The following is a 14,025-nucleotide window of genomic DNA, read 5'->3' on the forward strand; positions in this document are numbered from 1 at the left end:
GACTGTTAGTTTAATTGTGGCACAACAAGAGCTTCCTACGTCATAAGTGATGCATCAAACTGCTTTCTGGAACACGTTCTCATTCTGTAGCAAGCTACAGCTACTACACTGTAGATAGGAATTTTATATTAACTGCAGAACTTTGTGCTTATTGTGTATGAATTAGCTTTATCAATTATCCATGGAAGAATATTTAAGTAAGTCTGGTGCTGCAAAGGAGAATGTGTCAAATCAAAAGCAAGGAATCAAATGAAAGAACAAAAACAAATACATTGAATATGGTTTTATTGCTTTGAAATTGGAACATTCTCAATTACCATTCTGCCTACTCTGCAATGCAGCTTTATCAAACGAGACGCTTGTTCCTAGCAAACTGAAGAGATACTTGGAAACAAAACATTCAGCTGTGAAGGATAAACCAAAAGAATACTTCGAGAATCTTGTGGCTCAACAACATGAACAATCAAGGAAGCTTGTGAACTACATGAAGCTGCCTGAAAAAGAATTGATTACAAGTTATAAGGTTGCTCAATTGTTGAAAAAATGCAAGAAAGTGCATACGGAGGCTGAATCAGTCATTGCGCAAGCGTTAGCAATCATCGTTGAAACTATGATTGGAACAGATGCCGCCAAAAAGGTTAAGCAAGTTCCACTGTCCAATGACACAATTTTGCGCAAAGGATTTGCAGTCTGTTATGAATCAAGTTATTCAAGTGGTGAATTTCATTAAGTCTCAGCCACTTCAATCTCAACTTTTCTTTCTTCTCTGTGAGGCGATGGATTCAGACTACAAAAAGCTTCTGTATCACACTGAAGTTTGATGGCTTTTGAAAGGAAAGGTGTTAAAGCATCTTGTCCAACTAAAAACTGAAGTAATTTCTTTCTTGAAGGTTGAGGAAGCAGGTTTTGAATTTTCTTTTCATGATTAGATCTGGTGGCTGAAGGTTCAATTTCTCTCCGACTCATTTGACAAATTAAATTCTCTGAACTTAAGTCTCCAAAGATCATCTGAAAACATTATTACTGCAATGTCCAAACTGAAGGCCCTTGATGAAAATGTGATGCCGTAGAAGAATAAGATCTCAAAAGGAATCCTTGATTGTTTTCCTTCTGTTTAACAAATGTCCGTCATAGAAGAAAAATTGTCCCCAAATTTTGAACACATTAAGCAACCTACAGTCCGCACTAAAACATTACTTCCCGTCACTTGCTGTCGACGAATATAAGTGGGTGACCTATCCATTCGGAATCAATGAGACAACAAATCTTACAACTGAGGAGGAAGAACAACTCATTGATTTATGAAATGACACATTTTATCAGTCATTGTTTCCCAAAAAGAGCTTGGATGAGTTTTGGATTTCCATTAAAAATTCATATGCTGCAATCATTTCAAAAGCAGTTGAAGTTCTGCTTTCATTTGCATCTTCATGGTTTTGCGAAATTGGATTTTCAGCATTGACTGAAATTAATGCCAGAATTAGAGAGGCTTCTTACAGTCGATGATGAAATGAGAGTTTGTTTGTCTATGTTAAAGCCTCGCTTCAATTTGACTTGCTCTCAGAAGCAGGCACAAGCGTCACATTGAAAACATATGTAAAAATAAAAAGTTGATTTTTCTGCTATACCACAAAATCGTTAAAAAGCCTTAGAATGATATTCAGTTGAAGTTCTGCTTTCATTTGCATCTTCATGGTTTTGCGAAATTGGATTTTCAGCATTGACTGAAATTAATGCCAGAATTAGAGAGGCTTCTTACAGTCGATGATGAAATGAGAGTTTGTTTGTCTATGTTAAAGCCTCGCTTCAATTTGACTTGCTCTCAGAAGCAGGCACAAGCGTCACATTGAAAACATATGTAAAAATAAAAAGTTGATTTTTCTGCTGTACCACAAAATCGTTAAAAAGCCTTAGAATGATATTCACGACCATGATTTTCGTTCTAAGGCTTTTAATGCTTGCCGTATAATGTGTAACCAAAAATTACGTTAAGGCTTTCCAAGTGTGCCACAATAAGTTTTAGATTGTCGTACTGTGCTACAAGTCAGAAAAGGTTTAGAACCACTGATCTAAACCTAAACACTGGGTAAATAATATTGAGGAGCATTCCCATGAAAATAATCATATCACAAATTCTGGAATACAGGTCTCAAAATATCTGGTTTGATTAAGAGAAGAAATCAAATTAATATAAAAAAAGACAATTCATATCACAGTCTAAGTGAAACATATTTGTACATTCTCAAAATCATGAAAATGGGGATAAAAATATTCAAATGTTAACTAAAAGTTAAAAATAATAAATGCAAAAATTCTGCAATTCTTAAATGAAAAAGAGAACATGACTGAACTTTGCACTAGTATATACAAAGTGCTAAAGAAGAAGAATGTACATGGAACGTGTGTCACTCTCCTGTTGGTAGGTGGGTTGTTTTAAATGCTGATTGTATTGTATCCCAACACAGTACATTTTATTATATGTAGGAGTGGAAGTTTTGTTCAAAGGATTGACACATGCCAAAGCTTTTCAACAGTGATGCTAGGTATTAGCAATTTGTTCTGTGGGAAAGAAAGTAGCATTTCCAAAGTGACAATTTGTGTTAAAATAAATTATGAATGAAAACTGAACTTTTGGAATCATACTATGAAAAATATCAGTTATATGTAAATGCCCAATCTTCAGTAATAAAAATAACCTTGTATAACTCTAGGAGGCAAAAGTTCTCCAATACAGAGGGGTCTGTTTCCAAATGGATCTCTGACTGCAAATATCACATCATCATGCATTATCACTAGAGAATATGCAGTTAACGTCAATGCCATCAAATGCTGAATCCTGCCTAGCCAGTCAGCACCATGTGGCTCACCTTCTGGTGGGGGCATGCTCAATATCTGTGTTATTAGTTCACTATCAGACCCTGTTGAAAGTCCAACGCCATTTTCAAGAATCTGAAACAAATATCAAATTAACTTTACTGTATGAAAAAAAAGTTTATGAAGAAATCCATGCTTGAGAATGCTCAGTTAAATTAAAATATTGACTAGAAACACAAGGTTTTTAAAGAAATATTAAAATAAGCTGATGAACAGTTGGGATTGCTTAAACTATCAATAAACATTATCTTCAAAGTAATTTTTAAAAAAGATCAAATTCATAATTTTCTCCAATCTTATTTAAAGGATTACATGAAAGACAAACAACAGAACGTATTCTACAGTGTGAATGATGTTGACATCTTGTGCTGATATTCCCAGTACCCAAATCTAATTCAAATTTAAGCATTGGTGAATTACAAGGAATGCCATTGGTGCTCTAGTTAAACAAACAAATTTCAAGGTAACAACCAGATGTTAAGATATTCTAATACTGAAAGAAAATACATAGACATTCAAAGACATACTGTATAGCCATTATGTGCCAAATGATACAAGAAATGACTACATGATGCAATCTGTGGTAAGTTAAATTTGTGTGTTGGCCACTGTCAACTACTTAATCAGATGTTTTACAGCCTGCATCTTTATGATACTCAAAGCAATACAGATGCTATGGCTAAAACTTGTTATTGAGTTCAGTGCAAAATACACACATTTCAGTTGTGATGGTATTTTTCTTGACAAATTGTTTTTAATACACAGTAAAAAAACAGGACATTGCTATGTTACCTGCAATCACAGCAGATAGAAAACTAATAGTCAAAAACACTCTGAAAAAGTTCTGCAATAGGAAGAGGACTGACTCAGTTTATCTCTTCCCCACACATCATGATGACATACTATTTGAATGAAAAGCACTTTACTTCTAAAGATGGTGATGTTGGAATAAGAAACAAACTATAACACTGACACACTGTATGGTATACCATCCTGAATAATCAAGGAAACATTCTTAGAGAATAATAGGGACTGGATGTGCAATGAACAACTAAAGACATATACCCAGACAACTATGGAAAATGGATGTTTAAAAGAATGAGTATGACAAAGCACTGCAGAAAATGAAATTTGTTCCATAAGTCTAAGTATGATTTAGAGCCCACAAACAGCTTAAATTTGAAAGGTTTGCTCTACCTCTAATTGTTCCTATAACTTGTAAAATATGGTGTTCATACAAAGTTAGGGATTTATTAAAATATATAAATCAGTTCAAGATATTTATTCAAAGCACCAATTGTAGTCTTGAGTATGAGAAAACTATACAAAGTACCAGTTAAAGAAAAATGGGATATCAATAAAGGATAGGGAACAAGCTGTAGATCTGACATGAAGAACCTTCCTGCATACAATGAAAAAAATGTTGTAAACATCACACAGAATAGGAGTCATGGCTAAGACAGAATTTAAGTTAGGAGCTGAGAGATAGTTATAATTTTGTCTTTTGAACAAGAACAAATAATTATATTTGGCAAATTCAAACTTATGCAAAAGTTTGAATCTTCTTCAAAATTAACCCCACATCTCCTAGAATATTAAGCTAAAAACAAAATAAAAAATAATGATATTCAGTATACTACATAGTATGATTAATACAGCTAAAGAAAGTAACAATAAATAAATACCTTACCTAGGAAATACAGAAACAATAACTGTCTTCTTCATACACTGTTGTGGGAAATTGTTTTGAAAACTTGAACTTAGTATGATTTATTTATTTTCACTGCACTACTTCTTTATCACATCTTTTGACCAAAGAAATCTTGTTAGGCCACTCCTAGGTATAATACCAGCGTGGAGAGACATCTCTATTATACGTGACACTGTTTAAACTGCATAAAAGGTACAGTGGGAGACAGAAATAAACCAAGACAAAATATGATCTTGATGTCAACTAAAAGCAGTAGATGCAAAAAAATAATTTATACATCAACCATGAACAGAACTAAATAAAAAAGATTCTAGTGGGAGGTACAATTAGAAAAGACAAAGCATAACTCTAATCTCAAGAACAAACAAAGATAACAAAAGATTCCTGGAACAATCATTAGCAGAACTGATATGTCAAGGTTCCAATAGAAAATAAAAGCAGAACAGATGAAATATAATTGATGTCAAGCACAATCAGAGGAGACAACAGATTGTTCCTCTCACAATCACAAACATAACTGGTACAATGAAGTTTCAGTGGCAGGCACAAATAGAAAGACAAAAACCAATTATGATGCTTAGTACAAATGGAGGATACAGAAAATGATTCCTCTAACAATCATAAACAAAACTTTAGAAGATTCAAATGGAAACCACTAGAACATACAAAATATTAATCTGATGTCAGGCATACAAAGAGAAAAAATGATTTCTCTAACAATAACAAATAGAACCACTACATTAAGACACCAGTTCTACTTGCGTCTTCCACTGGAATATTGTTTTATCTGTTATGTATATGATAATGGAGAAATCATACTTTCTCCATTCTCCTTACATATGGTTGTCACTGAAATTTTATTTGTATGTTCATTTCGTATTTTTTAAAGGAATCATGTTTTAACTCCTCTGTTTTGTGCTTGGCATCAAATTCAGGTTATCATTATTCTACTAGTGTCTGTTACTGACAGTCATATGTAAGGAGAACAGAAAGAGTATGATTCCTCCATTATTATATACATAACAGATAAATCAATATCCCAGTGGGAGATAGAAGTAGAACACACAAAACAGAATTTTTATACCAAGCATAAACAGAGGAAATGTTCCATCTAACCATCATGAACAGAACTAGAAAACAAGATTTCAGTGCAAGTAACAAATAGTATTGCCAAGTATTTAATTGGGTTAAAACAAAATTATTTATTTTAACTCTTAAACAAATGAAGTGGCATAAGACAGGAAATTAAATGTTTCAAACAGTACATTATTTTTAAGATAGCCAGTTATTGGCACACCTAACATTATATAATTTGTACAGAAATTTGTTAAAAATAAATGGGGAGGGATGTATTTGATAATTATAATGCTCTGTTTCTTTCAAACATCTAATATTGATCAGCCATGTTTCAGAGACTACATTAGGAATATTAAGAAGCTTGTAGCCATGGGTGGATATTCCAAGATAAAGGAGTTTCTTCAATAAAAAAATAAAGAGGGAGTTAGACAAATTAGCAGTTAGCCCAACTGCTTGACTTAAATACAATGAAAGGCATGTAGCTTAAAAAAGTGAAAGGTTAAGTTAAAGTTAGTGCCTAAAAGAGAAACAAAAACCAAGCATCTGTTGAAAAAGGGAAGTGATGAAACATGGAAAAGTCCAACTCTCTCAGTGCAAGAAATACACCAAGATAATTCCAAATAGACTTATGCATTTAACATAATGTATACTAGTATGCCACTCACAGTTAAACAATCTTAAGTTTATTTTGCATAAGAGAAATATAAGAAGTGTATGTAATAAAATGTTTATGTTTTAAATAAATGTACAGATAGAACAAGATTCCAATAGAAAAAAAACCAACAAAAAACACACACGCAAAAATACAGGATACACAAAACAAGATTCAGATGGAAGTTACAAATACAACAAACAACATAGGATTTTCATAGGACAGATAAAACAAACCATAAATAGGATCAAATTTGATTCTGATATTTGCTGTAACAAGAAAAGACAGAACTAGATTCCAATGCCCAATATAACAGAACAGACAGACGTCATAAAGAAACCACACAAGGTCAATTCTATAGACAATTATTAGTGGAAAAGAAATAAATTACTGTAAATATCATGATGAAAAAAATAATGCACACTGATTAAAGCTTGTTAAGTTAATTTCAGTCACCTTTGTTTCTGAAACATGTTCATTATGTATGGTATATCAGAACATATTAGACAGGTAACCTTAGCAGTATTGGTCACACCAGATAAACAAATCTGGTATCCCCTAATGGCACTGGTAATGTTAGATGAGCATGTCACATTTGGAATTCCTAGTGGCACTAGTCACACCATACAAAGAACATGTGAGACAGGCAATCCCTAGTGGCACAATTCATGCCAGATGAATGTGTCAGATAAGCAACCACTGGTTGTACTGGTCACATAAGAATAACATGTCCATCAGGCAGCATTTAGTGGCACTGGTCACACCAGAGGAACAAGTCAGATAGATAACCCCTAGTGAAATTGATCATGTCAGATGAATGTCTAAGATAGGTAAGCCCTATAGGCACAAGTCACTTCAGATCAATGCCCGAGATAGGCAACCTCTAGTAGCACAGCTCATGCCAGATGAATGTATCAGATAGACAATCTATTTCACTGAACATACCAGATTAACATGTCAAATAGGTGTTAGTTGCACCAGATGAGCAAGTCAAATAGACAACCACTAGTGGCAAAGGTCACACTAGATGAATGTCTCAGATATACAATTCTAAGTGCATAAGGCACATGAGATTAACATGTCAGATGAATGTATTAGATATGCTACTCTTAGTGGCACTAATTATTCCAGACAATTGCATGGAGAAAAGAAACTCCTACCACCATAGGTCATGTCAAAAGGTACAGTTGCATTTACAGAGATGAAAAAAATCTTCACCTTCAACTTTAAGGAAAATGTCAAAATTTATTATGTGTTTAAAATTTAGAGTTGGTTGGAATAGTTAGTGAAAAACTATTACAAATGTAGAATGCTTTGACAAGCTTATGTCATCATTAGGTACAAATAGTTTACATAGATACATGAATATATGTTTCTTTCACTACCCATTCATGTTGTCTCTGAACTTTATTTTCTAAAATGTTGGTTTCTCTTTATGAAATTTACCAGAAGTGTGTATATGTGCATGTTCTGTGTGATAATTGTACTCAGGATGCATAAAAATAAAAAAATATATAAAAAACACACTTCTCATAGTCAAGATAGTGGGAACCTAAAGCTTTACTTTGTGAATGATGGTCATTTTTATTTCAGGCCAACAGTTTTAAAAAGGATCATAAATAAAATATCTCACCTGAACTTACATAAGTGTGAATGTACATGCATATACTAACCTTGTTTCTGATATTTTTTGCATTGACCAATTCACCATTATGAGCTACTGCTAATAATCCATGTAAAGTATAGACTACAAAAGGTTGAGCATTTTGGTGTTCAGTCCCACCATGGGTAGAGTAACGAGTGTGACCAATCCCCAAATTCCCATGCAAGTTCCTTAAGTGGTCTTCACTGAAGACTTGGCTAACATTTCCCACTCCTCTGTGTACAGCAAACTTCTTCTTATTTTCTCCTTTACTGGTGACAATACCTGCCATTTCTTGTCCTCTATATAATAATAATAATAATAATAATAATAAAGGATCACTTAAACTACTCATTGAGCATTAAGCATTAAATATTTTCATTTTAAAACCATTACATGGCATGGTCAAATACATCAATCAAAAGGCTTGACCTTCCAAGTCCAAAACTGTAATTAGATTTTAAATTGGTCAAGAGATGAGCTAAAAGTTTGTAATAATTTTTAGTAGATCTAAAAACAAAACAAAACAAAAAAACATTAAATTCTATACTTTAATAATACCCTAGTCACTGATAGACCATAAAATTCATGGTATGACAATTAGTCATTACTATTGCTATTTCCCAACATATTAAAATGGACATTTTCATACCAGTATAAGAAGCCAGTCATTACAAGTGCTCTCCTTCAAAATCTTTAATAAACAATTAATTCCATGTCAAAATTGTTCATCAATAAGGTCCTCCAAAAAAAACACACACTTCTTGGGCATCTTCCTATTGTTTTAATCATTCTAATTGACCACAGCCTTGTTTGAGCATTAATGCATACTGAAAAATAATATTTTCTATATTCAATATTCAATTTAATCCTCAAGCTAAATAATAATGTAAAAGTCACACTACAGAATGGTTAAGACAATAAGAAGTTCACAGAAAACAACAATTTACATATTTTTGAAATCCAGGACATTAAGATAATATTTTTTCAAATGCTCGCAGCATGAAATGCCTTTCCTATTTATTTTTTGTTATGGTGTTTGTAAAGTCTATGATGAGCTTGACAACTCTTCCAGAAAGATCATTTACCACTTTGATATGGCAAAGTAGCAAGGCAGCTTCCTGGAAATCACTGTCAAAAGCTCATTGTGTTGGTGACATAACCAGTTAATGTCAATACCAAGAAGATTGAATAGAAGTCATGATTTTGTGTTATCAATTATAACAATTTACTTGATGAAGCTAACTGTGGAAAAATCATAACTCCAATGGTTTTTCATCCTTAAATTTGATCAAATGACAAGCAGTTTGGTTCTCAGATCTGACACCAAGTTAGAGAAAAGTACAAAAGGTGAAACTTCTATTAGGTATCAAAGGTGGCTGTTCAATGCAATTGTGCTATATAAATTCAAATCATTTCATAGCTGAAGATCATTGAAAGGAAATTTTGCAGCAGAAACTGTGGAAAAACAAGTTTTAGTGTAGATGAATGCATCAAACAAGTAAATGCAGTACAACATGTCCATTTTAAGTGATCATACATCAAATGATCAATATCTTAGCACAATAACACACAGGTGCCACTCATTGGGCATAATGATATGCATGAGGCTGTAACCAGTGCAATTCATGAGGTGCTGTTTCTCCTACAATAATTAACATCAACTTGGCACATTCTCAGTAACAGTGACAAGGCAGAAAGTTTTTTGTCAGTTTTGCATAAAGTCAATCTTTCTCAGAAAAAACTGATAATTTCTCACTGATCAGAGCTATGCAGCATCTTAAAAGCTGATTGTTCTTTAGGAATTCTTCAAGATTTCATAAAACTTTTGAACTCAGGATTCTGGACTGGATATTGTACCAAACAGTTTCTGTCAAACTATACACAAAATTCTTTCCATTATGTGGCCCCCCGCTAGTACAGCGGTATGTCTCCGGATTTACAACGCTAAAATCAGGGGTTCAATTCCTCTCGTTAGGCTGAGCAGATAGCCCTTTGTGGCTTTGCTATATGAAAAACACACACACTTTCCATTATGTGATGATGGCAAACAAAATAAAACAACTTTTCTAAGCAAAGTTTCTAACTGCACATAAGCACCACTTCCTCATCCAGAGTTTGAATAAGTAGTATTGAAAACAAGTTCAGGTGAAGGTTTTCCTACTGACCATATATTCTGATCTTTCCTCAAAACAGGCCAATCAGTTGTTCATTAAACAATCTGAATAAACAAGGTTCAATGAATATTTTGATACTGAATTCAAATTATACATTAAAAATTTAAAAATCTGATAAAAAAAAACAAAGCAACTTTTCATAATATTTTAATTAAAATAATAACAATTACAAAATTTCAAATTTTGGTAGACTTTTGAACATGTAGAATTTTCAGTGTTGATGGCAAGACTAACATCTACAATTGGGCTGAAAGTGAAAGGGTTTTAATATATATATTTGGACAGCCTTAGTGAGTCAGTCACCACTAATGTTTTCCTCCAAAATCTTTGATTGGCATTCAACTTCACTTCATATCAGCATAATGAGTCAGTCACTACTAACATTTTCCTCTAAAATCTTTAATGGACATTTAACTCAATATCAGTCAATCATCACTTGTTCTCTGTTCAAAATTTTTAATACACAATTATTTTATGCTAGAATAATTACTCACTACTAATGCTTTATAAAAGAACTTATAGTAGATAACTATTTCGATACTTGAATAGAGAAGTAAATTTTGAATAATTTTTGCAAATCCTTATATACAGATGCTGTAATATTACCAGAATGTAGCAGTCAGTTCAAATTTGATGCCAAAATGATCTAGTTTTGAAAACCAAAGAGCTGGCATTAAATTCTGTGGGAATAAAACTTTCCAAAAGTTGAATCAGATTGAGAAAACATGATATTATATACTGACCACAATAATATTATTCTCAGGTGCAGGTATAAAAGGACATGACTAAAAACTGCTCTCACTTCTAACTTTTAGCCAGCAGAAAGGGTCATGTTTCCTTTTTTGTACAGGAAGTACTATGTTACAACAACCCTTCCTACTAGTATGTACACATGATGCCCTTGTTGACTGGCATAAATATGTGAACAAGTAGAGTGACAGCTTTCTTTTTTAATCCCAAATATTCAATAAGCAAAGAAATTCTGGAAACTTACAAATATCAAACCAAAGGGGTAGTAAATGTGTGGTGTGCTTGCATACCATGAGTTATCACTTCATACAAACACATGCAACAGTTAAATGTACCAGTGCATTAATATTAGCAATGTACATTACTGACTATTTGAACCCTACCATCAATTATTTTTTTATTCCTGATATCTCCACTGAAACAACTTTGCTTTAATTGCATGGTTCTCCCAAAAAAACATGTTAACTTGTTTTACTTTTCAAATCACAATGTACCTGTGAAATTAAAACAGGCAGAAGAAATATTGAGTAGTAAATTCATAAAGCTAAATCAAATAGAATAATAGTCCAACAACACAACAATGAACCTAAAACAAATTAAAGGAAAGTTAAAATTGGTAACACCAAATTTTAAATTTTTTACAAATATTTATAGCTCAACCGTAATCAGTAATGGGTTTTTATTCATGCGCTTACTTAATTAGCCTATTAAATAAAGCATGTAATGTCAGTGATTTACAATAACTGTAAAATTCTCAGCAAGTTTTTCAATAGTTCCATTTTTATACTTGTTGAAAACTTCACTGAAGTTCTTTTTAATGACTTAAATAATTATGAATTTTCCCCTTCCATAACTAGTCAAGAACATATATCTTTTAAATATATATTTCTAAACTTTCGAACAAGTGTACTGCATAGAGTGCAATATTCTTGTTAATCAAACGTTGAAAGAATATAAACCTTAACTAATTTTCCTTACTTACATAAAGCTTGCATGTGCCATGGGTAGAACTTGTATCACTATGGCCACGCGTTTGATCCTCTTTGGGAGGGGTAGGTTCATTTTAATGGGTGATAAAACTTCTTCAACTAATTGATATAAGTTAGTAACTTTTATTCCCTACAAGTGTTACTTGGAAATTCTTAGTAATGCATGCAAACTGGATTCCAGTATACTGCACTTCTGTAATAAAACTGGCAAGTAAAATCAAAATTTTCTTTGTCCTGTGTAAACAATAAAGAATCCACTATGACTGTCTGGTACAGACATTTCGAAGAAAGTCTTCTGAACCACAACAACTGCTTAAAGTCACAAAAAGATTAGAACTAGCCGATGTGTGTAAATTTTGACAGTGCATTAGTCTCTGCCAATAATTTTTATTGGTATTTTTTCCCCTCATATTTTGTCTTTACTTATTCAGTTTTAAATATTTTATGCAGTACATTTCCCAAATCTGCATTCTGCAGAAATTTTAAACTTATCGTTCAGATATCACTGTCCCCGAATACTGCATACAGTTTATAAAAGAATAATATCTTTACTGCAAAAAGTAGTAATACTTGAATTTACTATAGTTTATTAGTATAAATTTTTATCTCACTTTGTTTTTATGATTTTTTTTTGTCCCACATAACAAACTGGATCTTTACCAAGGTAAAGAAGCCTCAAAGAATTTGTTTGTTTGTTTGTTTTTGAATTTTGCACAAAGCTACTTGAGGGCTATCTGTGCTAGCCGTCCCTAACCCTAATTTAGTAGTGTAAGACTAGAGGGAAGACAGCTAGTCATCACCATCCACTGCTACTCTTTTACCAATGAATAGTGGGATTGACCATCACTTTATAATGCCTCCACAGCTGAAAGGGCAAGCATGTTTGGCACAACAGGGATGCAAACCCGTGACCCTCAGATTACGAGTCGCATGCCTTAACATGTTTGGCCATGCCGGGCCGCCTTAAAGAAATTGAATGAAAATGCCTCATGTGTTGAAGTTATAATCAACCTTACCAACAAGATAGTTTGTTGTTGTTTTTTTTCTCAAACGAATTCCAATTGTGACTGGAGTGTTTAAAACAATTCCCATTTGTCAGGCATTTGTTTCACAAAACAAACTTAAAATATATTTTGAAGAGATACATATATTCATCTTTACAAGAAAGAAGTGGAAATTTACTTCTACATTTCCTAAAAGTTTAACATAATAATAATAATTTAATATTTCATTGATTACTTCCAATGTACACAGACCTTTAGGTGTCTTAGAACCATACGATATTCACAGATTCACTTATTGTCATACAAGTATTTGGTAGAGAAGCACAGAATAATTGGAGTTTCAGCAACTGGCAAGTGTATTTTGGCACTTTCACTGATTGAATACCTGTGCTTTAATTTTATATCATCATAGATGCCAACTATTTCAAATGACTGAGCGTAATGATTGTAGACAGAGCCATTTATCATTTGCAGGTACTGGGCCTGACCAATGTCTCTAAGCTGTTTATTATTATTATATTATTATAACTGTTATTATTTATTACTGCTATAGATTGCTCATTTATGACTGTGTTTTGCGTATTTAATAAATAAATTAAAAAAAAAATTCTTTTGAAATTATGTCTTTTATTTAGTTCAGAGTAACAAACATACTGGTAAAACAACATTGAATATGCACAAACAGTAAGCAGAAAATGCTTTTGTGTAAGGACTAGTTTATATCATGTTTATGACACTTATTGTAATAGTTTTGCATCTGTTGCAGCCTTTGCTTTCATGAGAATGTCTCTGGATGGTTGGGAGTTATAACAACATTGTCCATTTGACTGCATACACATCTTGTGTTATAATACTGCTCAAAACTGAGGTGCTCAAGTTTGGTCTGAACTTGCTTTTGTTTTTAATCACTAAACTAAATATCCTTTCATTGTCAGCATTAGAATGGAAGATTGTAAGAATTCCAAGCATAACCATACACAGAATGTCATACTTCTGGTTGCCATTTCCATCCTTAACTGTAGATAGTTGAACCCAAAATTTGTCAACATTCAACTGAAGGACAGTTTCTGAGAAAGTATCAATTTGATAGTTCAAATATTACCCTTCCAACTTGTCAATAGTGTCGTGCTTATGTGTATTGGCAAGGAC

General features: G+C 32.8%; 1 protein-coding gene across 3 annotated transcripts in view; it reads right to left on the reverse strand.

The window, feature by feature from the left end:
• LOC143250500 (amidophosphoribosyltransferase-like) overlaps positions 1-14,025 on the reverse strand; it is a 49,076-nt gene that overhangs the window by 21,882 nt on the left and 13,169 nt on the right. For 2 of the 3 annotated variants that reach the window (XM_076501126.1, XM_076501127.1), the window contains 2 exons: positions 7,988-8,258; positions 2,697-2,949 (listed from right to left, as the gene is read on the reverse strand). In XM_076501126.1, coding sequence (XP_076357241.1) covers positions 2,697-2,949; positions 7,988-8,258 — 524 coding nt within the window. The remainder of the gene's footprint in view (positions 1-2,696; positions 2,950-7,987; positions 8,259-14,025) is intronic. The other variant, XM_076501128.1, reaches the window with a different exon arrangement.

Source organism: Tachypleus tridentatus, chromosome 5, assembly GCF_004210375.1.
Source record: "Tachypleus tridentatus isolate NWPU-2018 chromosome 5, ASM421037v1, whole genome shotgun sequence".
NCBI classification, from domain to species: domain Eukaryota; kingdom Metazoa; phylum Arthropoda; class Merostomata; order Xiphosura; family Limulidae; genus Tachypleus; species Tachypleus tridentatus.